The sequence below is a fragment of the Alosa alosa genome, chromosome 16, assembly GCF_017589495.1.
Source record: "Alosa alosa isolate M-15738 ecotype Scorff River chromosome 16, AALO_Geno_1.1, whole genome shotgun sequence".
Lineage (NCBI taxonomy): Eukaryota > Metazoa > Chordata > Actinopteri > Clupeiformes > Clupeidae > Alosa > Alosa alosa.
The window spans coordinates 21317771-21344468 of NC_063204.1; the positions used below are offsets into that span (position 1 = coordinate 21317771).

Sequence of the window (26698 nt, forward strand, 5' to 3'; positions counted from 1 at the left end):
GTGAAAACCTGCCTCTCAGTACTAAAACCAGCCTCATCTCCTGAAGCTCCCTAATGGCTTCAGCAAATCACATCCCCTGCGCATTGGCTGACACTGATCTCAGTTCAGTTCCTGTGAGACACATGACTGATTTGGTTGTTGAATGATGGTCATTCATGATCTGAGCTGCTGGCTTGCTATCTGCTCATTATGGCTTTGGAGTACATGGCTGGTTTGGGTTGCACCTCTGCTCTGGCTTCCGCCGGGAACGGCAGGAGAGCCCACTCTTACCCTTGGCTTAACACGCAGTCTGGCACATGAATATAGTTAACGCACACACACACACACACACACACTTAACCACAGGCATCCCAACCATACTGCGGTTCACCCAGGATTAACAAACACACGTTCTCTCTTGAGAGTGAGAGAGTTTCACAACCGTTACAGTTAAACTGTGAGAAAAGACTGCATTCTTTTGAAAATAATCTTCAATTCAGAATAAATGCTTAAAAAGGGTAAAAATCTAATTATTCAAAAATTAAAATCTAGGGATGCACGATATATCGGCGGCCGATATATTATTGGCCGATAAGTGAAAAAATGAAAATATTATTATCGGTCCGATAACAGAATTCTGGCCGATAATTTGCGCCGATATTTCTAATTTAGGCCTACGTAAGGTCCGTCTGGCTACACTGAGCTACTTGAGCTTGGTTGGCTATACTTTTCCCTCAATATAATGTCAGCAGTGTGAATGTATTTCACCACTCTAACAAAATCTGTGGATATGCGTTCATTTGGGAGTCTGTGCATCTCAAAATCCTCTCGTGAATGATCCGCCATTTAACCTTACCAGAGCGGAGCTCAGCCCTATCTAGAGCTGTCTTGTGCTGGTGTGTTTGCACTTTACCGCGCTGGTCGGGGAAACAAATGTTAGAACTAGGCCTACTTATGTAGTCGTCCCACTAAGTTGTGTTTTAGTATTATATTTGCATTACTTTAGCTTGGGTTTTGTATTATTACCTAGAAATATGCTAACCATTCGTGCTTCAGTTCCAGACAGGTCACCAAGTTATTAAAACCTTCGGGGCTAACGCCTTTCATATCTGCTGCAGCAGGTTGTGCGCAACAGAGTAGACGGACATAAGATACAGTCTGAGGAGTTGCAGCTTTATTCAGTTACCCGCAGTTGAAACTAAACCTAAGTTTCCCTCACAAACTCTGATTTGGTCGCTATACTGTAGCTTATTCCAAGCTGAGCCGTTTATGAGCGCTTAGTCCTAAATGAAAACGATTCAAACTCTCTAGCCACTCCTTCGCAATTCACTGGCGTCAGGTACACACTTAAAGGAGCCACACATACTGTAGGGCTAGGCTACTGTTATGTTGTTGACTGCCGTACTATTGAGGACTATTATGAGTTCTGTCCATCATTTGGTGGTAGGTAAAATTACTGCAATAAAATTATGCTTATTAAATGCTTTCCCCAAATCCCCCCAATTTTTTTTCAAGAGTAATATTATCGGTTATCGTATCGGCACCGGCCACAACAAACCAATAAATATTGGTTATCGTTATCGGCACTAAAATTCCATATCGGTGCATCTCTATTAAAATCCCAGGGACCAAACAAGTCCACAAAGCCAAGTACTTCCATGAGCCCAGCAACCTAACAGCAATGCAAGTGAGCACTTTTTGAAGATTAAAAACTAAGCAATATAGAGGTTATGGCAGGAGGAAGATTCAGTAGGACTAGGACACATCCCATAACAAAAATCTCACCTCCCACTGAATTATGAATACCATGGCGACAGATGAGATAACGGGTTGTGGAGGTGGATTTATGGTGTCTGCCATACAGTTTGTTTACTATGTGTTCTAACTGAGTAAACACAGAACAATGTTGTCTAAGGAGCGTTAAAGGAAGATGGACCCAAAAAAAGGAAATGGCAGTAAAAGTAAAAGTCAAAAGGTGAAGGCAGCCCCTCTCTACTGTGCTTCTTACTTCTGTGTCCCTCGCTCTCTTCTGCTCTCCTCCTGAAATAAAAACAGCGCATTCCACTGCTCACGCCATTATTCCCACTTCCTGCTTGGCCTGCCATACCCAACCGAGAGGAATCAACAAGAAAAACAAAAACGTCAACAAGCAGCGCCTCCCAGCCACACACACACACGCTCTAACTCCACAGCAGATAGGGAGGGAGAAGAACAGAGTGCAGAACAACACAGGCGAGATTCTCTCCCTCACACACTCATTTACACACACAAGATTGGCCGTCATCAGCTACTAGTTTTGATGGTTTTTGTTTGTGTGAGAGTGCTTTTGCATGCAGTACATAGGATTCAAGTGAGCAATAAAGTCCAGTTGACAGAGGGAACTCTCCCACGTCAACACCTGTCTAGCGGCTCCCTCCGTCTCCGACTGTGTGTGTGTGTGTGTGTATGTTCCACCAGAAAACTCTAAACAGGAAGTGCCGTGACCTTTAATTGTGCATGTGACCTTCTCACCCACATAAACACGTAACAGGGATGGCAACTACTTAACAGCAGCATGGGATATTTCTTTCATTTCACACACACACACTTTCAACCGCCAAACTGTTTCATCATCAGACATTGATGCTCAATTCAAAGAGGGATGGGAGGTGCTGGCCGGCTTCAAGCTGACATTAAAGTCGTGTGGAGGTCTCCCGTCTCAATCTCAGCATCTCACACACAGACACACTTCTAAGCCAGGCATCCTTTCTGAAGGATAAGCCATCAAACAGGCCTCGCAAAGCTGGAGACCTCCTGGGCCATCAAACAGCATCAATGATAAATGGCTCACACTGCATCGATTTATAGATTTGTTGGTTTTATGAACCTTTCTCTACTCCATGCATATGCATGCATGCGCGTGCGTGCGTAGGATTGCATATTCGGGATTCATTTCATAGGGATGGATTGCATATTCGTTAGCGAAGTAATGAGTTACTCCCTGGTCGACAACACTGCAATCTGCTCACACAAGATGACAACCCTGGCTAGAGTAGCTTAACGCACCGTGCCAAAGCTACTGTAAGAGGAACGGTCTGTGCGCCACTCTCCGTGACCCTTCCACGCGAGTCACAGCTCCGCCTACACTGCAAGAGAAACCGCTTCCCTCGCGCCTGCCGCCCGCGAGCCCACAGAGGAGCGGCCAACTGCCTGCGCTGCCTCCGGCCCACTTAGCGACGGCGGAGCGCTCTCGTGGGCTGGACCTGGCGCCCTGTGGCCATGGAAACGAGGAGCTGCATGGAGACGGGAAATCAGAGTGCGGCGTGTGAGGCCTCATGTCTAACGCTTGTCAGAAACTGCTTCTGGTGAGATGAATCTCACACACACACGGAAAAAAAAAGCTCAAAATGTACATCTCTGGATGTTTCAACGACTCTCCACTGGCAACTCATCCTATCACCTTTTTTAGGCCAACTGTCCAACCACATATCACTAAGCACAGCTGCACAACTGAATCAAATTTGATAGCTCAGGTCTCAGCCATCTGTCTGGGATCAATTATTTAGGTCTGCCATGCAGGCCCGACCCATTGTAACTTAATGGGCCTGCGTTCCCGCTAATGTGCAGTGATAAGAGCAGGGGCCATTTAGAAGCTGTAGGATTTATGTGAAAGTCAACACACAGGGGCACATTACAGTTCAGAGGGAGGTAGGTGGATGTTGTGTAGAGGCTGAATGGCATTGGGACAGTTGAACTCTGGCAGGCCTGAGTGTTTGTGCGCCTGTGTTTAGGGAGTGTCTCCGAGGCAAAGGCCATCTGTATTTATGTGGACTCAGTCCTGACATTTTACTTAGCGGGTGCAGCCACAGGTCATAATAATAAACATTAAAAGTGTGAGAGGGGGGGAGCACGCTTGACAGACAGACAGACCGACAGAGACAGACAGATTAAAAGTGTGAGAGGGCGGGTGCAAGCTCGACAGACAGACAGATAGACAGACACATTAAAAGTGTGAGGGCGGGTGCAAGCTCGACAGAAAAACAGACAAGACAGACAGACATTAAAAGCCTTGCAGATTTAAGATACAGACAGACAAATAAATCCGATCAATGACAGTCCCTCGCCATCCTTGTCATGCCAAGTGGACCATTACTAGACGACTGCTGACGTGTTGGAACAATCATAACACTCAATAGTTCTGTGGAACACTCTACCAGTGAAGCCACACACCCCTCCTCTCCTTCTTCTGAAAACACTTGTGTGGGTAATTCATGCGTAGGCTGGATCAGCATCATGAAAAGTGTCGGTGTCAGTTTAACTTTGACCCACTGTGTGCCTATCTATGAGATCAGTCTCATTGTGAGCGTATACGTGTACTGTGTCTGTAGGATACTGGGCTGTAGAGTGTGTATGTGTGTGTGTGTGTGCATGTGAGTGAGCACAGAGCATTGTTGCGAGACCACAGGAATCATTTCCCACTGGAGGGGCAAGAGGGGGGGCTTGTGCTAATCCATCTCCGGAATAAACCTCTCTATGCTCCGTGTGTGTGTGTATGTGTGTGTTGAGGGTATGTGTATAGGGAGTGGGGCAGGATGTAGGGGCCAGCTGGTCATTGCCTCACACAAAAGGAAGCAAGACTCTGTGTTCTGCCGCACTGCTTAATTAAAAGCCTCTCAATCTCCCCTACTCTTAACACACACACATACACACAGGAGAACCGGATAGCTCAAATTGCAGCAATCACACACACACACACACACACACACACGCACACACACAGCCTAGTCTTTCCCTCTTCAGCCAAGCCGTGTAACAGCATAACATTCTGAAACATCATATTATTGTATGCACACACAGTGTGTAGATCCTCACTGTAAAGCCACTGATTAGTTTAGGATATCCTCTAAACTCCAAGAAGTGCTAAAGAAAAAGAAAAACAATACCGTCACAATCTATTAATTTAACCAATCCAATTTAAGAATGCAGCCATGCTCCAATTAAAACTGATAAAACCATCAGAACGGCACTGATGAAGCGTTATATCAAATGGATGTTTGTGTTGAGCTGGTGTGGCAATAGGTCTATATGCAGTCAAACACACCACACTCAAAGCCAGGCACAGGCCACTCAAATACGCACTGCAGACCAAGCAGACAGTCGGACGTCTGATAACGTCTGGACGGTCGATGAGCATCAGTAGCTTCAATCGGCGCAGCTCCGCCAACACCGACTAGTTTACGGCCGAATCAACATGTTGCTCTAGCAGGCCCCTTAACTTGCCTATTGCTGCTAAGAAGCACGTATATCATTATGCATGTAATCATCAGAGATTCCTGTAATGACAGGCAATCCTGGAAGCTAGCGTTTTATCACAAGATGACTGGATCTAACAACACACCTTCACCGCTTTTCTCCTCAGCTTTTTTCCTCACTTCCACAACCAAAAGACCCAGGACTGACAATGCCAGTGTCATTTCGTCAGCTTCCTAAAATAATGCCATACGTCTTTTTTTTTTCCCCTCAGATTTTTCAGAAAACACAAAAAAATGAAATGATGATGATTTAGGCAAAACAAATCATTTTTGTCAATTGCAACTTGATTTTATCGTTCTTTAATGAGCAAGAGTCGTGTGGAAATTGTAAGCTGGCTCTGCTTTGTTTACGTTTTGTTTATCTTATCCGTACGCAGCCATGCCGAACACAGCCATGCAGAATGCAGCCAATGTGCCAGTGGGCAGTCATTGCTGTATTACGGAGTATGTGCTTTGAAGTCAGCTAGGTGTGCATTTGCCTTTAGTAGTAGCAGTAGGCTACTCATTCAGGGAGAGAAAAAGGGAGGGATAGGAGGGAAGAAGAGAGAGAGGCAGAGATAGACAGAGGCAGAGAGAGAAAGAAACAGACAGAGGCAGAGGCAGAGAGAGAGAGAGAGAGAGATCACATGGTGAAGAGATGTTGACCATGATGGTGGAAGCAGGTTGTATGAAACAGGGGGGGAAGAGAGAAATAATGCGTGTGAGAGAGACAGTAGAAGTGAGTGTGGCTTTTACCGCAGAGTGTACAGTGGCAAAGGTGATTTATCAGCAAGGCTGACACAGTCCTGAGCAGTCTGCTTTACTGCAGCAGCGCGCACACACACACACACACACACACACACACACACACACACACACACACACACACACACACACACACACACACACACACACACACACACACACACACACACACACACACACACACACACACACACACACACACACACACACACACACACACACACACACACACACACACGAGAGCAGGGAGACCGAGTATACAGAGAGGAGGGGGAAAGGAAAGAAGAAAGATCCTCCTTTATTTGATCAAACATTTATTTTAGGTGAAATGGCACTAAGCTTGACATTGATATGGCCGATGGGTTGCATATCAGGTCATTCATGTTGTGTCATTTGGGGTCAGAGAAGACACATTGCGCATTGTATTTCGAGGTTTCAAATTTAACTCTAGCCTATATGAAGCCATCATGGACTTAAACATACCAGCATATACAACTGAATTGATGTAGACATCCACACTCAACACCTTCCATGAACTCTCTCCGGTGCACACTGACAGGCCCCCAGGACAGAGGGCCCCTGCAGGAAACACTTGTGTCAGATGCCATGGATAATGCATCAGAGGGCAGGGAGGGAGGGAGGGAGGGAGGGGTAGGTGTGTGTGTGTGTGTGTTTTCACAGACGAGCGGACTGCTAATCTCCCCCCAGGCGCTTGGATGCTGGGGAGGGTCTGTTGGCTGTGTGTGTACATGCACACATGTGTGTGTATGTAGCTGTGTGTGTGTAGTCAAACACAGTAATAAGCTGTTAATTAAAGGGTAAGGAGGGGAAAAAAGCATGCATACAAAATATGACTTAGAAGGGAAATGACCCATTTTCCTCAAACCCATGAATGCACACGCACGCACACACACAATCTCAGACTGCTGGCCTGATTTGCAGTGCTGTGTGGTGTGTTTGTGTGTATATGATGCATGATTTGGGTAGCAGTGGGTCAGTGACACACCCTCCCGCGAGCCACAACTCCGTAAGTGTATGTGTGACTCACAGGTCAACTGACTGGCATAAATCTCCTCATCTCCCTCTCCTCCACACAAACACACACACACACCTGAGATATGCCTCTTCACTCTAGATGGCCGAGGGCAGAGCTGCCTGTGCTGCTGCTGATGTAGCCTCTTGCCGCTACGCACTGCAGCATGTTTTGATGCCATGGCCATATGGTGAAAACATCTGATGTAGATTTACTTCCGCTCATCTAATGTCAGGGTCAGTTCATCTGAGTGCCGTCTGCGCCACATCCCAGGTTAGAGGAAGGGCTCACAGTCTCACCTTCACTGGAGTGCTCATCTATTAGTTAGACTGCTCTCAACCTCATCAGCAAAGACTTCAGCAAATTCCAAATCTGAAATATGCTGAACTTGCAACAACGAGAGTAAATAATTGAGGGCTCAGGTGAGAATGACTAAGCGTGTGTGTGTCTGCGTTTGCAGGACACTTGATCCGGGGAGAGGACACTTAGTAGGGTGGGGTGCTGGCTCAGGAACCTGTTCTGCGGACAGCAGACAGCGGGACACGCCTTCATCCTTTATGTTGATCTGCTGTTCAGTTTGTCACAGTTGCACATCTAGGCTATTACTGAAAACCAAGGCACAGGGGGCCTGAAAAATCTTGAGGCGCACTACAGCTGTTTGAGGACTGAAAACTTCAGATCCATTTCAGAATGTTCAGGGAGGTAATATGGGATCTAGGAGCCAATGGAACACTTTTCATGAAAATGCAAACGCAATTTGTCTGATTGTTTTTTTCTTTTTTTCAGATATTCTAGGTCTTTGAATAAACATGAGCCTGGCACGGGAGTTCATCATGAGATGAAGCACTGGGGACCACAAGTGACTGTTCAAGTCTTCTACTGTCATCATGGCAGCACTCATACAGAGTCCATCCTGCTCTGTGTAAGCATAGCAGGCCCTAATGCAAACACGGTACAACAACTTTGTTAGTTTAAGCAGACACAGGCGACCTTGGCATTCAGTGTGATCAGAAAAAACGAACGGCGGACTTCAGCACCCCTTTCCCAACTCGCACGCACACACAAACACAGAACACACACACACACACACAAACACAGAACACACACACACAGTGCTGCAGTTGTTTACATCCACATGAGTGGCTCCCTCTGCTCGCGGGCCCTCTGGGCCTCCTCGTGTGGTTCCAGGGCCAAGGCCAGCACGGACCGCGGATCGCAGAACACACAGAGCAAACAAAAGGGCCGGACAGCCAGCCCTGACATCTAATCCGTGTGGTTTGCCGGAGGGGCCGTCAGGCCACTGAATGGGCCACTATGTAACTTGTCACCAGACCAAAGCCTCGTCAGTCAAAGCCCTTATGAGCCTCTCCTCTCCTCCTCACGACTGGCCCACCCCAACACCGCCTTTCTCTCCGCCTCATAGCCTCTCTCTCTCGGACTATGTTTAGCTGGAGTTCCCAGGGACTTTTTTTTAATTCTTCAGAAGAACTGAAAAAAGAACATGGTTTTCCCATCAGATCTTTCTTCCTCTTTCTTCTCCCCCCCCCCCAATTGTCCTCACTCCTTGTCTCCTCCTCTTGCCCCTAAAAGCAGAGGATTGCAAATCCATCCTCCAGGTTGGCAGCATCTGAGCCGACTGTTCCAGTGGGAACTTTTAGGCATCCATCCACTCCAGTGTGACATCCTCACGGCCAATCATTTATTGAGCAGACATTCTACTACAGTCTAACATGGCAACTTCCTTTTACGACAGAGTTAAAGGGAAAACAGGGACAGTACGCCATTACCACGGGACACAGAAGGGTTTCAGATCCTGTTGGAAATAGTGAGCTTGACGAAAGCTGTGGGGACAAACAGATCCTAGATCTGTGATTCCAGAGCGGACGGTAACCATGGCAGCAGGCCAATATAAAGGCGGGGCTAATACCTTTCAGTTAGCCAGCCCCCCGTCCCTCTTTGCCGTCGCCATGGCAAAGCCAGAGAGTCCTCAGAGGAGCTGGTGCGCTGAGGGACTACACAAAAGGAGCATTAAAGAGAGCTGCAGATTAGAGCATTGTGTAATGAGTGTGTGTGTGTGTGAGTGAGTGAGGCAGAGACACTGAGGGGGAATTCCTGCTCACTCCTCTTTGATACGTTGGAAGAGAAGCGTCTAACTCGACAGAGCAGAGTCCCGATCTCAGTCCTGAGCTTGCCACAATCTCATTTCCCTGAGGGGCGGTGCTGTTTACCATGTTTACTCAGCGTGCCTTTTTTTTGTGCTACATGACCTTAATTTCTGTTTATGGGTCACGCTTGTCCTTTTTTTCTTCCACCAAACTTCCCAAAAGCCCAGGTCAGTCAGAGTGTTTCTCCGTGGCGATAACCAGCTGCTCTGCAAACCATGCATGCACCAGGAGTCCAGCTCCTACTAACAATGGCTGACTTAATCTTCAGAGAGGCCAGGTGGACGGGGAGGCTGGTGGTGGGGATGGATCCAGGGTGAACTCCGTAAGACTCTGGGCGCCCTAAAGCTCCATCTGCTCAGGCCGCCCGGAGACCACCGTGGCCACACCTGCTCCCAGAGAGATACGCCCGCGGGGCCACTCGAGCTCATGTAAAATCCCACTGTGACCACTACTCGACGGACTGGTGACCACGGGCGACGGAGTGGATGCTGCAGACGGTTGCTGTGGTAGCTGTTGTTCTACAGCAACTTGAGGAGGGCAAATCGCCCAGTTCAAATTTCACTCAATAAAATGAAAATTAGAAAGAAAGAAAAAAAAAAAACTCATTCACACACACCATTTCAACAGGACACTGGGATGGTCGGCTGGCCGGAAACACCACCCTGAGAGCACACATGAGTGCTTCTTGGCCATGCAAGAGACCTGGAGCCTGAAAGAAGAGGCTGTTCTTCACAGCGGAGGGTCTGGCAGTGTGGCTAAGCCCTACGCTCCAGTGGTCATCTCTGCACAAATCACCCACCTCCCTCTCTTCAACTCTTCACCTCCCACACATGGGCGGTCATCTGCTACCCTCTGCTTCTCTTAGAAAGCTGAAAAACTGGGTGAGGAGAACATCCTTACTTTTCCTCTTCATGGGGTTGTGGACATCGGAGAGAAGTCACCCTAGTCTGTTCTGAATGCTAGCCTACTGTCTCTTGGAAATGTCCAAGGGAAATGCACATGGCTGAGATTTAAGCTGGCCAACACCCAAATTTGGATAAATCCATACTGGGGGTGCTTTCCATGTAATCTCATTTGAGGCATTTGAACAACAAACAAAAGAACAACAAACAAAAAACAAAACACCATCTATTCAGGCACAGCTCTCATGAGGGGTGAAGGTGGGGTAAGCTGCTTAGCACGGTCCCTCCAACACTTCGAGCTGTGCCATATGTCACCCCCGATGACCAGCTAGCTGACCAGCTAGCTACTCAGCCCGGCCACACGGTCCTATGCCCAGGGAGTCAAAATATCTCAGAAAGACTTTTCACCTTTTAGGGTTACTTAACATAAAGTAAACTGCCCTTTTCCCAGTGTGAACTCAGCCGTTTCTCCACACAATCTAAACAAGTGCAATGACAACGGGCATCGGATGTAAGAGTATTGCACCACCACACGAGTGGTACTCCACGCTCACACGGTCAAGCCCAGCCATGCCAAGCTCCCAGCATGCCGCAGGACCAACTGGAGACCATATGCCGGCTGTCTGCATGCAGCACGGGGCACTCTCGACACAGCAAAGACCCTGTCAGCCCTCGTTTGCATCCAGCCGCTGGAGGAGGGTGGGGGTCTAGCACTGCCAAGAAGGGGGATATGGAGAAAGGGGCCTCTGTCTGGGCAAATTAGTGGCCTTGAGAGGCTACTGCATCACAGTAGATCCTCCCTAGCAGAGGGAAGGTCACAAGCCCAGCCCCAGAGGCTCTTGGCCGATAGAGTCATTAGTGGACAAGTGTAGTGGCCTAAGTCATGTGAGGAGCAGTTGCATCACATGCATTCAGAGATTCAGTGAAGACAGGTTGCAGACAAATGTTACCTAATGGCAATCTGCATATTCTTGTCCGCTCTCTCTGTTTCTCTCTCTCTCTCATCCCCCACCCTCTGTCCCTACACTGTACTACAGAGTGTGATCATAAACAATGCCATGCCGCTAACTCAGCACTACTGTTCCCCCAACACACACACAGTAACGCCCTCACTGGAGAGCGCAAATGAAAAGCCAAGGAGCAAAGCTTTTAAAGTGTAAGCACAATGCACTCTCTTTTGCTGGCGAAACTGAGTTTCACATCAGCTTCTGTGTAATGGGCCCTCTCTTCTTCACTCCTTAAACCCCATTTGCTTCACTGCTAACCTCTGGCAAACTCCACTGATTCCACAACAGGATATGAACATAATCTATGTAAGGACATCTGCAATCTTTCTTTACGTTTGCATTCACTTCACCTATATCCAGCGTATCCATCAAGCTATATGTCAAATGCTGTCAGAACCGCACAGAGATCCAGTGGCTCCAACTGTTAGAGTGTGCAATAAATCGAGAAACAACACAGTGAGCAGTTTTGCCCTTTCAGAATACAGATGTTTCATAGCTTATGTCAGTGAGGGCTCTCAACACGTCGCGCGCGCACGCACGCACACAGACACAATCAAAATTACTCCTTGGCATCATATCTTTCTTGTCCTGCCACAAACCACAATGGCAGCAGCACAACACTCTGGTGACAATTACTGAATCCCTGGAATGCTATTAAGCGTATGCATGAGCCCAAGAAACATGGGGAGAGTGCCCGCACAATAATGAAAGGCATTAAAACAAAGGCAAAAGACTACAGTGGGGAGCAGGCCGAACCCAAATCACCCCCCATCTCCTATAAATACACAGAGGACATGCCGCTGCAGTGGGCTTTTGTCACCATGCGAGAGTGGGAGGAGGTGTGAAGACCATTCCAGGCAGGCCTTCTCTAGGCGAGGGAAACTGGCTACGGTGTGCTCAGCTCCAGATTTCCTCTGCAGACCCACGACTAGACTACTCACATAAGAACGCCGTTCAGAGTATATTCACAGTAAAATTCAAACACCACCCCACAAAGGTATTTCAATGTCCCCCATTCAAAGATATACAGCGAAAGAAGCAGGGACTTACCTTGGGTAGCTCCTTAAGCTGGTTGGCGTCCAAAAGCAGCTCCTCTAGGGTTCGACTGTAGCGGTAGATCTCATCGGGGACAGTTTGCAAGGAGCAGTGCCGCTTGTCCACCGACTCGACGTGGCGGTTACAGCGCCACAGTGGAATACACTTAAGCATGTCCGGCCTCCGGGGGAGAAAGGTTGCCGGTGAAACTCAGACACTCCACATCGGAGAGAGGAGCCGGAATAGAGCAGAGATCAGGGCGAAAGTAAAGAAGGTCTCGCAGAGGAGCTCGGCTGGTTTAGGAAGGATGCAAGAGTCCCAATACAGCCCTTAGCCCCACACAGACAAACAGATGACCAATCTAAACGACACACAACTCCACTTAAACTTCAATTATTTTTTGGATTCCAGTTCTTACTCCCAGAAACTTCAATGCGCTCAAATGCTGCAGCGCAAAAAGCGAGCAATCAGATCAACTCCCTCTTGGATAGTAAGTTAACCAGCTTGTTAAAATGCGACGAAGATCTTGTAAAGTACACAGACCTTGCACAAGTATACAGATGCATTTCACAGCATCGGTTAAATTGACTAACAGTTACACAAAGATCAAAATATCGCCTTAAAATCCTTACACCAGGGTTTTCACGTTACAACAGCCAAATCCTAATGTTAAACTGACGAGAATGGAAAGCCAAGCGAGGTATATGGCAAATTCACAAAAGCGCATTCACCAGCTGTCTACTAACGCGTACAATGACCAGTATCATTCGTCATCAAAGGAATCATGTGTCTGCGTTTTGGAATTAAATGTTTAACCTGCTGTTGCTCTAAAAGTAGTGCACAGCTTTGAGACAATCTAGCTAATTTGAAACGACGTAGCTATAACGTTAGCTACCTTGCTAGCTACCCGGCTAGCAGTGTTATTATCAACGCTGTACGCGAACGTTATCCAACACAAAACAACCTGCAGATGTCTCTTAAAAGGCTATAAGCCAAATGAAACAACAGTCCAACTTTTTACGACATAGTGCGTTAAAATCCCTTTTAAACGATGATGTCAAGGTAAAACCTAAACCGAACAGTAAGATGCAGCAACAGGGTAAGTTAATGCATCAGCTAAGTTAGCTTTCCCTCTCCTTTGAGCAGGCCACTCCGACTCGTTGGGGGCTGGGCTGCTCTCAACCATACGGCACAGCCGGCTTTGTAGCTCTCCGTTGCCAGTCTCGTACGCAAAGTCCGCGGTGACGTGCGCAATGTACGGGTAATTTCTCCGTTTTAGTTTTACTCATATAGCTGGTCAACATTCCATTGTTACACCTCTGGTAACTAAACAAATGTAGTGTAATCCGCCGGTGAGTTGCCTGCCTGTGGAAGCCGAGTTGAGGTGTGCTGTTGCCGAGTTCAGACTGCCCCTGCCAACTCCGCCTTTATTATTGTGACTCGCTTGGCTTGTGGATCTATCGCCGTCTCGTCGGCCAACCAACCGCCCTTACTCGCACGTACAATGGCGTCTTCGCCCTTCACGTGACAGCGCCCTCAAAGGGTTTGGCGGGTTGCTTCCTGACAAAACCATCGTTAGAGAAGAACGCCTCTGTGCGTTTGTACAGGAAATTTCCGAGAACAGAACCCCATGCAAGAAAATATATTGTCAGATTTAAATGTTAAGTGTTTACAAAACGTATAAGATGTATGTACGATGTATGTAGCCTATGCATAAGAGGTCCACGTAACAATAAATCCACGTAACACTAAATCTTATAGTAACCAATCATGATTACAATTAGGAGTAAACCAGACATCCCTATCTTTATGAATGTAATATGTTGTTCCACTGAAATGGTATGACACAAAGTCATAAGTCAAGACAAGTGTTTCTTTCGCAGAGTTGCAAAGTCAGGAACAACACATTTATTTGAATGGCAATATTTTTTTAACACTACTGGAGTAACGTTTCCAAAAATCAAAACAATTCTTTGGATACATTACAGCTACTTGGCAATATTAACTGGAGAGGCAACAATGCAAAGCCAGACTTGAAAGTGCCAACCAGGAAACTGCGATTCAAAGGGACATTGTAACTTAAGTGGAAGTGCCACTGAAATTATTTGAGCTGCCTAATATAAGCAATTCAAATATGCCAGCCTTATTTTACTCAGTTTCAGCAAATAATCATAATCAACATATGATAACATACACACAATGTAGATTTCAAATGAAAAGGGGAAAAAACACATTGTGAGTTCCCTTTTATTTTTAAAATTTTATGTACAAGTGTGACAGATTTATTTTTTCTTTTTAATGTACATTCAATATAGAAAGTTTATATACGGCATATTACATAGAACATCTCACAAATTGCACTAGTCATTAATAGATCCATCAGTCATTCACTCGTCCGTAAGAGGTCCACAAGGGGGCATAAATATTCTAGTGCTTTTTGCGTCCTGGAGAGAAGAAACAGCATAGAAAAAAAAAAAATTTTCATGAAAAGCTTTTCATTGTGAAGGAAGAAGGGGGAAAGTGATTGGGACAAGTTCACAATTCGAATCAGGTGAGATTGAGATAAAGAGATTGGTGTCTACGTTCCGCCTGCTTTTAGAGCAGATGTCCGAGGGAACGCCGTGTCATCTAGGGGGATTGGGTTCATGATGACGCATCACTTGGTTATCCTGTAAGCTCCTTTTTTTGTTCTTCCCAGCTTTCTTTAAACCACATTTGTACAACACTATAAAACAAGGTCTTCAAAAAAAAAAAAAAAATCATGAAAAGCGAAAAGCGATAATCATCGGACAGGTCCGTAGATGAGGGAGAGCTCGGTGGAAAAGCCTCGGGGATGAGATGTTTGGCGCTTGTCCAGTGGTCATATGGGTAAGAAGGGAGGCTGTCCTCTTGGAGGAAGAGGAGAGGGCAGACGAGTGGAGACGCAGACATGATAATGATTCCTCAGTCTTTTCGTGGTCTTTGTTTTCCACACACAGAAACCAAAAATCAATTGTAAAAAATATACTCATACAAAAGTAAACTATTTTCCTTCCTTCAAGGGTGAGAGAGAAAACAACATGAAGAGCTCAAGTAAATCATAAAACAAACAAACAAAAAGACAAGGAAGCTGACAAGACAAAGTTAAAAGAGAGTTAAGTAATCACTGAAGACGACCAGTGCGGTGTCTGGTGGCAGACATTTTGTGAAGATGTGGTGGACATTTTGAGGACTTTTGGTGAGGTGCGCATCAACAGCCCCCTCTCCGTTGCCTGCCTTTTCAGATTTGTATTGTTTTTTAATGGATTTCCATGTCTCCCCTCTTCCTCCTTCCTATTGTTTACTCGAGGGCTGACGACTGAGCCTGTCTTTTAAGTGTCACTTTGGGAGGGTGGACAGAGCGGCAGGTGGACGGCAAAGTGTCCGTCTTTGCAGGTTACAGTCGGGGTGGGAGCAGAGGTGGACTAGGCGTGTGCTCAACCCAGGTCTCCAACATCATTGTCCACCGGGGGAGGGACATTAGGCATCACAGTGGCTCCAGTACCTGCAGTCAGGTAGCCTGCCACTCCTGGACCTGTGAACAGAACCCATCAAATGGACAATCAGCAAACAAGATCACACACATTTTACTGTGCTCAGAGGTGCATTCATATTCTTTCAACAGAAGTGATTATTCAAGGTGAATACGGATGGTTAAATTGAAACACATTCGCATAAACATTCCACGTTGTTAAGTTTCAATGGTAGCTTCTAACCCTTTGTTCAGTATCCATGTATGTTTGTGAAGAACTCATCAGCCTCATCAGTTTGTGAGTGACAAACTGTTTGCAAAAGACTATTTTTGAACTAGAATACACCACTGGTCACAAGTACGGCTTGCCTTCGGTCGTGTGATGTTTGGAGAGTCACGGTGAGCACATATTTTTTATGTCAGATTTACATTCTGAATAGGTAAACAAGTCAGCTAAAAATCAGTTTAATGGCAAAATCTGATGCTGAAATGATGGAGGATGCAGTGTTTTTTACACACACAATTAAGTACAAACAAGAAAGAATGGCCATGGATGAATTGGAAAGGCTTTGAGGAATTGTGATGAGGATCTGTCTCCTGTTGGACGCTTGTGAAAACGAATGAGAGTGGAGTAGACGTGCAGCACAGCAGTGGAACATGGGAAATGGGAAACACGGAACATGACAAATGAGTGAGAAAAGGTGGGAGCTAGAAGAGAGGTGGGAAGGGTGGGGTAAGGCTGAAGTGTACCTGTGTTAAAGTAAGACAGAAGAGGGCAACAAGAGCCCAGCATACCCCACTACAGCCCACTCCGCAAGGGACTGCTGGAGGCCAGGAGAGAGGGAGTGGACACACCTGAGGAGGAAAAGACGCCCAAGAGAGGACGAGAGGAGAGGAGTGGAGTGGAGAGGAGAGGAGAGGAGAGGAGAGGAGAGGAGAGGAGGAAGAGAAGGAAACGAAGGAGGAAAGATGAGGAGAGACAAAGTAAAGCACAGGAGTTTGAGAAGAAGACAAGAGAAGAGTATAAGAGACAAGGAAATGGAAAGGACTTTCTACTTCAGCACAAGCAGGTTCAAGCAATCAATGCCAAGCAGCATTAAAGCTAAGCAGAAGAATCACAAATGTTAAAGGGGAATCACATGCTTGTGTGTGTCCGTTTGAGCGTGTGTGAGTGAGGAGTGTGTGCGTTTGCGAGCATCTCTACCTGTCAGGTATCCAGCAGCCTGCGATTCTGAGATGAAGAGGTCATGTTTCTGGTCTTTGAAGGCACTCCACACAGTGGAACGAGAAAGGATATCATTCACCTGCAAAACATGGCCCTATTAGTAATGTTGCAATTGCATAGTAATTGCATACGTGTTACCACATACCGTACTCATCATGCCGTATACTTGGCTTTCTGGCATCCCTGGAAATGGTGTCTCTGTGTGTGTGTGTGTGTGTGTGTGTGTGTGTGTGTGTGTGTGTGTGTGTGTGTGTGTGTGTGTTCTCTTGCCTCCCAAGTACCTAGGCTGGAGGGCTTTAGTATCCTGTAAGAGTGTGTGTGCGTGTGTGTTGGGTTAGTACCTGGTCTCCATATTGGAGGCTCCTGGTCATGGACTTGAGGGCTTTGACGATTTGGGCTTTAATGGCTGAGGGGTTGTCCAGCGTCTCCAGCCCGATCCCCTCCAGCAGACGCAACAGGTAGGGCACCAGCTCCACCCGTAAGGCCTGTACACACACACACAAAGAGTTAGGCGACTGATTTTTATATCTAATGCAAACTGGATCTTGTATCAGCCATCTTTTCAGGAGTGTATGCTTGCGTGTGATTGTCAAGTTTGCATGTGTCGGTCCAGCTGTTGTCTGTTAGCTGTGTTAGACTGTACTGGAATACTCATACGTGTCTGTGTCTTACCTGAGCCACAAGCTCAGTCTGCTCTTTCTGGAACATGCGGTTGAGGGCCTCACAGGCCAGACCAGCCATGTCGGCCCGCACCTTCATCCCACTCATCAGAGGACCAATCGTCTCCAGAGCTGACATGGAGCGCACACACAACTACAGTGGGGAACACACACACACACACACACAGATAAGAACATACAGTACACACACTAGAAGAAAAAACATGCCATTGTCATTTAATAAATGTTACATATAATCCACATTGTGGTTTACGGCATGACTGCTTATTGTGACGACGTGTGTGTGCGTGAGAGATTCTAAGTATGTCTAGGTGTGTGTAAATACCTCATTGTCAGACAGCACGTGTATGAGGCGAATGGAGCTCTTGGGAACGGCATTGTTCTTGTGGTTGAGTGCGGCTAAGATCCGTGGCAGGTGACCCAGAGGAGGCACCTGATCAGCCAGCTGCGTCTGCGTGCTGAATAAACACACTGCTGCCGTGGTGACCGTCTCCAAGGCCTCGCCCTAAGGAAATCAAAGCAAATTAGATGACGAAAACAGCAATGCTGTGATGAGTCTGGCAGCAGCAATGCTGTATGACTTCTCTACACTCATTTGTACTCAGGCAATGCTGTTTGTTTCACTAATTCACGGATTGGGATAAATGCAGAGACCAAATTTCCCTCACGGGATCAAGAGTATATATACTTATACATACTTATATACGTAAGCAACATTACAAGTAGTAAAAAAAAAAAAAGAGAAAAAAGAGAATTTTGTAAGCTTCCTAGCGTCCTTCATGGTAGACTAATGATCTGTCTTTGGTTGTGTGCATGTGTGAGTTCACAAGCACTTGTGTTTCGACATAAGTCTGTGTATGTGTTCGTGTTTATGTGAACGTGTGTGTGTGTGTGTGTCCCCCCTCACGTTGGGGTTGTTCTTCTCCAGCAGTGTGGTGAGGGTCTCCAGTAGGGATACCAGGAAGTCTCGAGGCTTGCGCAGCACCCAGCCCGGCTGAGCGATGAAGATTCTAAGGTAGACTCCTCCCACCTCCAGCTCCCCCTGCCCCGCTGCGTAAGGGACCGTGAAGTCCTCCGGCAGCTATTCACACACACACACACACACACAATTAACACCACAATGCTTCTCTTATTGACACGGTTATGTAGGGCAATTACAGTCATGTTTTCCCCACAGCCAATAAATGAAAAGCAAACATACCCTCCAGTTGACATCTGGGTTATCTTTCTGCTGTTTAAAGTGCCTGAGAAGAAATCAGAGAAAGAGGGGATGCTTTATCACAAATAAATCAGAACAAGTTTAAATATATAAAAAAAGCATTATGCTTTTGCCTACGATTGTACATATATGAATGTGTGTGTGTGTGTGTGTGTGTGTGTGTGTGTGTGTGTGTGTGTGTGTGTGTGTGTGTGTGTGTGTGTGTGTGTGTGCTCGGAAGTATCCAGCTATACAGTAGATGATTATAAATGGCTTCAAGGAGTGTTGGCTAGAGGAGTGTGTGTGCATGTGGTCCTTACTCCAGCATCATCTCTCTGACAGTGGTGGAGACGGTCTCGCGTGAGCCGTCATTCCAGATGAGCTCGGGGTTCTCGTGCGTCCCCTCGAAGATGTGCACGGCTGCCTCCGCGTTGTCCCGCATCGCGTCCATGAACACACCCGGCAGGAAACGCATCAGAGTCAGACGCACCTGAGACAAAACACGAGACAGGGAGAAAAGAAGAAATGAAGGAACTATGTGAAAAAAGAAGTATAGGAAGTGAAGAATTAAAGCTTCCAATAAAAAAAGTCTTACTAACGCTACAACACAATTGCGGTACTAGAGAACACAGGCGTCTGATGTCTATTGTGTGTCCTTTGGATCTTACAATATATAAATCTTTCAGAAACAGCGCTGGATAAACAGTCCCAAAAGGACCCTCAACAACACCATTACCTTTGCTCCGATCCTATTAACTGACCTTTGGTCCCACAAGCTTGTCTGAGGTCATCTTGGAGAAGAGCTCGGCGGTCTGCGAGCGCACCTGCGGGTGAGTGGAGTTACAGAAGAGGTCCAGCAGGTAGATGAGCGCACCTGAGGAGGGACGAGAGGGAAAGTGTTAAAAGCACAGTGTGTGAATACATAAAGACAGGAAGAGCCTTTTGTGAGAGGAACTGAGAAGAGAAAGGAAAGTGTGCTCACCCTTGCCCATGGCCTCTTTGACAATCTTAGTGTTGGAGGTGAGAGCGTACAGAGTTTCCAAAACAAGCTGTCTGCCTAGTAAACAAAAGGAAACAGAGTAATGAATACTTATGTAGAGAGAGAGAGAGAGAGAGCGAGAGAGAGAGAAATGAAATTACACTGGGGACACATCCCATTTTGATGTTAATGCTAAAGACAACAAATGTGTCCTAGTTTCAATCAATCCAACAGCACTACTAGCACTCAGCATGCTAAAAGCAGAATGGAATCTTACTGGAGGGCAGGGAGTGCAGCAGCACAAGCAGGTTGGACAGAACCAACGACTCTGCAATGTTGCTGACGCAGTCCTGATTGGAAGTCACAGTGTTGATAACCTTTGGTAGTGAAAACAATGAGAACACTGTTATTTAACTACAGTTAATAGCACTACCCGCAGTCAAAAGGTTACAAACACTGTATGTGTACTGTGTGCAAACACTGTTTGTTCATAGGTTTCTCTTTACGCACAAGATTCAGTAGGCTTACTCAATCCTACCAAACAGACTGAAGAAAATGAATAAGGAATACAAGGGCACTATGTTATTTAGTATAAAAATATAACTGACTTATTTAATACACATATGGAATATATGTACTAAGCACATTGTGTATATATGTATATATATATATATATATATATATATATATATATATATATATATATATATATTGACTGGGGAGGCCTGATGGGAGGTGATGGACAGTGAGATGCCTACCTCCAGGGCCAGCTGCTGCACCTTGCCTGCCCCGTGCACCCGCAGCAGGGAGAAGAGCAGCTTGAAGTGACCAATGCACTCCGTCTCTGAGCCTAGGGGTGGGGAAGGGCAGACACAAGGTCACGAGATTATTACAAACTGATTGTCCTCCTCTAGCAGTCATCACGACTATTCCTGGATGCTGTGCAACTATTTGATAGATACTCTAGAGTGCAGAGCAACTTCTTCATTCAAGATTAAGGCTTTGTCCTTCATCTTTCTTACAGCATTTCATAAATATACTTTCAACTCTCAAGAGACTCCTCTTTTGTCAGATAACACAACAGCTCCCATTGATTGGTTATACAGCCCATTAACTCATTGAATGCCAAGCTGTTTTCAGAAGCTTTGTCCTAGAGTGCCAGCAATCTAGACCATTGTTGATGATTTTTGTACAGCCACAGCATATTCTGTGGTATAGCTATGAACACATACAATGGCTCATTTAAAAGTTGAGACTTTAAGCTCTCAGTGGGTGCAAACCGTGTATTTCTACACGCCTCTGTTCCTGAGAAATCCCCAAGCTAAACAGTGCCTAGTTTTCATCAAAATCGCTGTTTTTTTCTAGAAATGGAGATATAACGTCTTTCATGAAATATGAAGTGTTGCCTGTAAACTTCGGTAAACTTTCCGGGAAGTGATCAGCGAGACCTGGCGAGACTGCCACCTAGTGATAGACCCATGAAAATGGCCTGGTTTTGACCTGACGTGTATGCGTCACTGATTCGACCCAAAGCGGCAACCGAGTTATGATAAAATGTCCAGATAAAATGTCCAGATTGTGTTTTCATGAGTTTTTGATCGTCATATATTTCATTTCCATTCATCACAGAGTTCCCAAAATCACATATAAGGTGTGTTAGAGTGTTTAGTTTCGCAATTTAAAAAACGTAATATTACGTTTTTGGCACTCAACGCATGGGAAGGGAAAACGTAATATTACGCTTTTGGCACTCAATGAGTTAAACATGATGGCTATGATCCACTGATCCCATTCAATGCTACTTCTTCATTCAAGATTAAGGCTTTGTCCTTCATCTTTCTTACAACATTTCATAAATATACTTTCAACTCTCAAGAGACTCCTCTTTTGTCAGATAACACAACAGCTCCCATTGATTGTTTATACAGCCCATTAACTCATTGAATGCCAAGCTGTTTTCAGAAAGCTTTGTCCTAGAGTGCCAGCAATCTAGACCATTGTTGATGATTTTTTGTACAGCCACAGCATATTCTGTGGTATAGCTATGAACACATACAATGGCTCATTTAAAAGTTGAGACTTTAAGCTCTCAGTGGGTGCAAACCGTGTATTTCTACGCCTCTGTTCCTGAAAATCCCCAAGCTAAACAGTGCCTAGTTTTCATCAAAATCGCTGTTTTTTTTCTAGAAATGGAGATATAACGTCTTTCATGAAATATGAAGTGTTGCCTGTAAACTTCGGTAAACTTTCGGGGAAGTGATCAAGCGAGACCTGGCGAGACTGCCACCTAGTGATAGACCCATGAAAATGGCCTGGTTTTGACCTGGCGTGTATCGTCACTGATTCGACAAAGCGACAACGAGTTATGATAAAATGTCAGATAAAATGTCAGATTGTGTTTTCATGAGTTTTTTGATCGTCATATATTTCATTTCCATTCATCACAGAGTTCCCAAAATCACATATAAGGTGTGTTAGAGTGTTTAGTTTAGCAATTTAAAAAAGCGCAATATTACGTTTTTGGCACTCAACGCATGGGAAGGGAAAACGTAATATTACGCTTTTGGCACTCAATGAGTTAAACATGATGGCTATGATCCACTGATCCCATTCAATGCTACTTCTTCATTCAAGATTAAGGCTTTGTCCTTCATCTTTCTTAGAACATTTCATAAATATACTCTCAACTCTCAAGAGACTCCTCTTTTGTCAGATCACAACAGCTCCCATTGATTGTTTATACAGCCCATTAAACATGATGGCTATGATCCACTGATCCCATTCAGTGCTACTGGTGATGATGGCGAGACTGACCAGGGTTGTTCTTGATGACGTTCCGGAGGGCCTCCAGGGCCATCTCCGCCCAGCGCAGCCTCTGGGCGTGCTGCTGCGACTCCACCTTGCTGGTCTGGGTCATGGCCAGCAGCGTGTGCAGGTACTGGGCCTGGGAGCCCACATAGTCCAGCAGGCTGGCCGCAAACGCCTTGGGGTACTGGGACGGTGAGAACAATACAGGGCAGGCCCCCGGTCACATCAGGTCGATGGAGTAAATGACCATCCATCAATAATTCATACCATCCCTTGTAACTTAATAATTCATTTTATGATGTACACGTTTTATCACTAATGTGTATCAAACTCATTAGCATTCTGAATCAGCTATTCCATTAAGTAATGGGTGGAGAGTGGAAAGTCAATCTAAAAATGCAACTATAGCAAACTAAATTTCCTGCAATTCAATTAAGCTTCTGGCAAATGCATTAACTTGAAATAGTTTACATTAGTCCAAGATACACAGATGAAAAGATAATACTGGCCTATACTGGCACTTAAAAACTTTTAGATGCTGAAGCAGTGGGACAGTACCACACACTGTGCAATCCTCACCTCCAGAGGGAAGGCCGGCTGCTCGTTGTAAACACGAACAAAGATTTCTCCAACGATCAGCTCTTTGCCATGATCACTGAACACAAACTCAGCACCAAAGTTCTTATCACACTCGCCCTGCAGGAGCAAAAACAAACACGATGAATCATGCTTTGGATGGAACAGTAGAGTGACTGTTCACCTGTTGACCTTTACGCCCTCATAGGTGTTTGACACTGACAGCGTCGATAGGCAGACAGGTAAATGACGGGTGGGGTGACAGGTGGGTTCTCTGTCTCTCACCCTCTTGATGTTGCCCTCCTGCTGCTCCTCCAGGAACTCTAGCAGCTCTGCACGGGTTCCGTTGTTCCAGATCAGGTATGGGTTCTCCGAGTTACTGTTGAGCAGCTTCAGCACCTAAACACAGCCATGAGAGGTATCAGTCAGAGATACAGTCCTTAAATGTCAATAACAGGGTTCCCACTCTAAGTCAAATGTAAAATTCCATGATTTTTCCCAGACTTTCCCTGACAAAAAACCTAAATTTCTATGACTTACTATATAATGAATGGTACAATATACCGACTAATGATTTCAGAGCACCCGCGTAGCAGTCAAGAATATTTTACTTTTTTTAGAGCGGGAGATGAATAAATGGGCATTGAATAAACATTGTTGGGCTACTCAACCAAGCAGTAAAGCTAATAAGCAGATATACACAAATTCTGTGTAGAAATATATTTGTATGAAAATGATAAACTGCTACAACAAAATTCCCTGATATTCCATGACTTTGCCCCAAAAATTATAAAATTCCCTGATTTTCCATGTCTGGAATAGACTTTCTAAAATTCCATGATATTCCAGAAATTCCCAGACCCGTGGGAACCCTGCAATATTGTAAAAGTATACATCTGCAAAACATAAAATGTGTGAAAATTACAACTTGTTGAGATAAAAAACAAATCGTGATGCAATTTTTTATACAGAACAGGGCGTAATCTGCTTTTAATTTCACTTGACTACAAACTACAAGTCCTGAAGCCCATTCTTCATAAGACATGAATGACCCAAGATGGCCACACAATCCCACCAGACCACAAGCCCAGGTGTGTCTGCAGACACTGAACATCCGAGCGTCGCTCTCCACCCACCTCCGCAGGTGCTCCAGTGGCAAGCTTGCGGGAGATGTAGGGCGTCAGCATGGCCGCCAGGCTCTTGCGGACGGTAGGGTTCTCCGGCGGCGCCCCCCCCGGGCCGTCCAGGCCGTTGGGCTGCCCCTCTTCGTGGTCGCCCGTGCCGGCGGTGATGGCCGCCATGCTGCCGTAGCCGCCCAGGCGGGCCAGCGACACCAGGCTGAGCTTGGCCAGGCTGTTGGCCACCTCCTGCTGGTTGGTGTCCTGGTTGGCCTGCACGCCGCTCTCCTCCAGCGTGTAGTCGTAGTTGAAGAGCGGCGGCACCAGGTGCCACAGCACGCCGGCGTGGTACAGGTGCGTCTGCAGGAAGAAGTCCACGGCGAAGGAGCTGACGCACTGCACCGCCAGGGAGGCCAGGCGAGGCAGGCCCTGAGGAGACAGAAAGAAGGAAAAAAACAACAGAAAAAAGAAAGAATGAGAGAGAGAGAGAGAGAGAGAGAGAGAGAGAGAGGGGGTGGGGGTGAGCAGAGAACTAATAAGATTACAAAGATTACGATTATTTGAAAACTATGACCTAAAAGCTCAACATTTTATCAGTACCAAAGTTGTTTTTAGCATTACCTTGCCGTAGAACAACACATGACAGACGTCCCTAATGATATTGGGCAGCTCAATGATCTTCTCCCTGCACTCCTCAAACTGAGCCGCCACACTGTAGCACTTACAGATGTGCCCGCACACCTAGCAAACAAAAACACACACACACACACAATTTGTAGTACTGACTCGAGATCCGCTATAGGCTGTTCAGAACACTGATGATAAGGGCATTAATGATCCAATGTGGGACGCTATAGCTAGTGAGTTTTACGGTACCTGGACAGCCATGTCATCAGGCTTGCTGGAGGCGGTCAATACGGCAACACAACGAGACAGCGCCTCCAGCAAAATCTGCCCAGGGAAGAAAGGAAGAAAGAAAGAGGCATTCAGGTGCATTATGGGTAGTGGCAGTTAGTGGATATCCCAATTGACATGTCCAACAACGCTCAATACTGAAGTGCTCATGTGTGCTCATGAAATATTCAGAAGGTAAACAATGTTTCACTATTGACGACTCTACCTCAATGCCATTCTCCCGGCGCAGTTCCTCAGCGTTGAGGGCGGAGCAGTTGACCGTGTGGAAGGCCAGCTCTGCTGCCGCCGGCAATAAGGGCGACGTCTTGGAAAACAGCTGCTGGTCACCCGTCTCCATGGTGATGGTCTTGATCAGCATGGGGTAGCCGGCATACTTGTAGGGCTCCAGTTCTAATAGATCACACACAAATAGTCTCACTGAGTAAATCATCACAAACATAACTAAAACAAGCTAACTTACTAACTATTACTATTGCAGTCAATCACAACTGCTGCAGCTGATTGATTCAAACAAGTTACAATCAATCATTACTAATACTAACTTAGCCACAACAACAACCTCTAATTATGTGGTGAAGTGTTTTCCATGAGGTGTGATGAGCAACAGTTTTGATATCACATATATGAAATGCCTCCATTTAAAAAAAAAAACACCACAGATAGTCAGGAGCCAAGAGCATCCAAAGTGACTATGAAGAAGAAGATGGCAGAAGGGTGGTGTCAGACCTTGGCGATGTCTGTTGAAGAGGATGCTTTGGGCTTTGAGGATGAGAATGATGTTCTCCGGGTCAGGCCCATCAACGATGCGCGCCGACTTGGAACAGAGGAACTCATAGGCCTTGTTCACTTTCTCAAAGATGTCCTGAGAACAGCAGCAGTCCATGAGAGAAGTTAGTTCCCCTTTGACATGATGGCGTACAAAATAACAAAACAGATCTCTCATAATACCTTCTGTGAACATGCATTGCATATACACACACACACACACACACACACACAAGTGCAAGAGAAGTAGAAGCAGAATGCAAGTCCACACACTAAACTCAACCAAACAAATCCATACAACAGCACACACACACACACACACACACACACACACACAGATCTGCACACTCACCCTGCCCTCTGGGTTCTTGTCTGGATGGTATTTCTGGGCCAGGCGGAAGTAGGCCTTCCTCACTTTACTCTCTTCGTGCCTGAGGGGGACACATAACACTGCTGAGTCTGCTGAGCTTACAACAGGATTAAGATTACAGAAGAGGGTGTGACGGGAACAATAAGAGGTGTGTGTGTATGTGTGCGTTTACTCACTGGCCCTGTCCTTTGGGGAGGTTAAGCACCTCGTAGGCGTCGTCCACAGACATAGAGGGAGGCTTCTTCTCTACCTCCTTCTTCCAGGCCTCCAAAGTGTCCTTCAGCAGCTTCACCTGTTGGACACACACACACACACAGTTAGCATATAATGCTGTGCATCAATCACTGCTTGACAACAAAGAGAAAATCTGTAGTCTAGTGTAGACTCGAGCATGCACAGTCACTCAGTGATCTTGTCA

At 46.0% G+C, this 26698-nt stretch overlaps 2 protein-coding genes across 31 annotated transcripts in view; both read right to left on the minus strand.

Annotated features, from left to right (window-relative positions):
• Positions 1-13651, minus strand: part of scrib (scribble planar cell polarity protein) — an 80964-nt gene extending 67313 nt beyond the window's left edge. For 16 of the 21 annotated variants that reach the window (XM_048266247.1, XM_048266250.1, XM_048266248.1 and 13 more), the window contains exon 1: positions 12172-13645. In XM_048266247.1, coding sequence (XP_048122204.1) covers positions 12172-12330 — 159 coding nt within the window. In that variant the 5' untranslated portion in view covers positions 12331-13645. Of the gene's footprint in view, positions 1-12171 lie in introns of all 21 variants that reach the window. The other 5 variants (XM_048266265.1, XM_048266257.1, XR_007196122.1 and 2 more) reach the window with 4 other exon arrangements.
• Positions 13652-14793: 1142 nt separating this feature from the next.
• LOC125310014 (dnaJ homolog subfamily C member 13) overlaps positions 14794-26698 on the minus strand; it is a 50476-nt gene continuing 38571 nt past the window's right edge. For 8 of the 10 annotated variants that reach the window (XM_048267186.1, XM_048267179.1, XM_048267187.1 and 5 more), the window contains 22 exons: positions 26457-26572; positions 26263-26341; positions 25872-26007; positions 25351-25535; positions 25107-25181; positions 24852-24971; positions 24249-24659; positions 23398-23511; positions 23116-23232; positions 22543-22720; positions 20487-20578; positions 20006-20105; positions 19732-19806; positions 19511-19623; positions 19070-19239; positions 18753-18795; positions 18459-18632; positions 17877-18056; positions 17544-17684; positions 17213-17356; positions 16851-16950; positions 14794-15709 (listed from right to left, as the gene is read on the minus strand). In XM_048267186.1, coding sequence (XP_048123143.1) covers positions 15612-15709; positions 16851-16950; positions 17213-17356; positions 17544-17684; positions 17877-18056; positions 18459-18632; positions 18753-18795; positions 19070-19239; positions 19511-19623; positions 19732-19806; positions 20006-20105; positions 20487-20578; positions 22543-22720; positions 23116-23232; positions 23398-23511; positions 24249-24659; positions 24852-24971; positions 25107-25181; positions 25351-25535; positions 25872-26007; positions 26263-26341; positions 26457-26572 — 2961 coding nt within the window. In that variant the 3' untranslated portion in view covers positions 14794-15611. Of the gene's footprint in view, positions 15710-16396; positions 16502-16850; positions 16951-17212; positions 17357-17543; positions 17685-17876; positions 18057-18458; positions 18633-18752; positions 18796-19069; positions 19240-19510; positions 19624-19731; positions 19807-20005; positions 20106-20486; positions 20579-22542; positions 22721-23115; positions 23233-23397; positions 23512-24248; positions 24660-24851; positions 24972-25106; positions 25182-25350; positions 25536-25871; positions 26008-26262; positions 26342-26456; positions 26573-26698 lie in introns of all 10 variants that reach the window. The other 2 variants (XM_048267182.1, XM_048267181.1) reach the window with 2 other exon arrangements.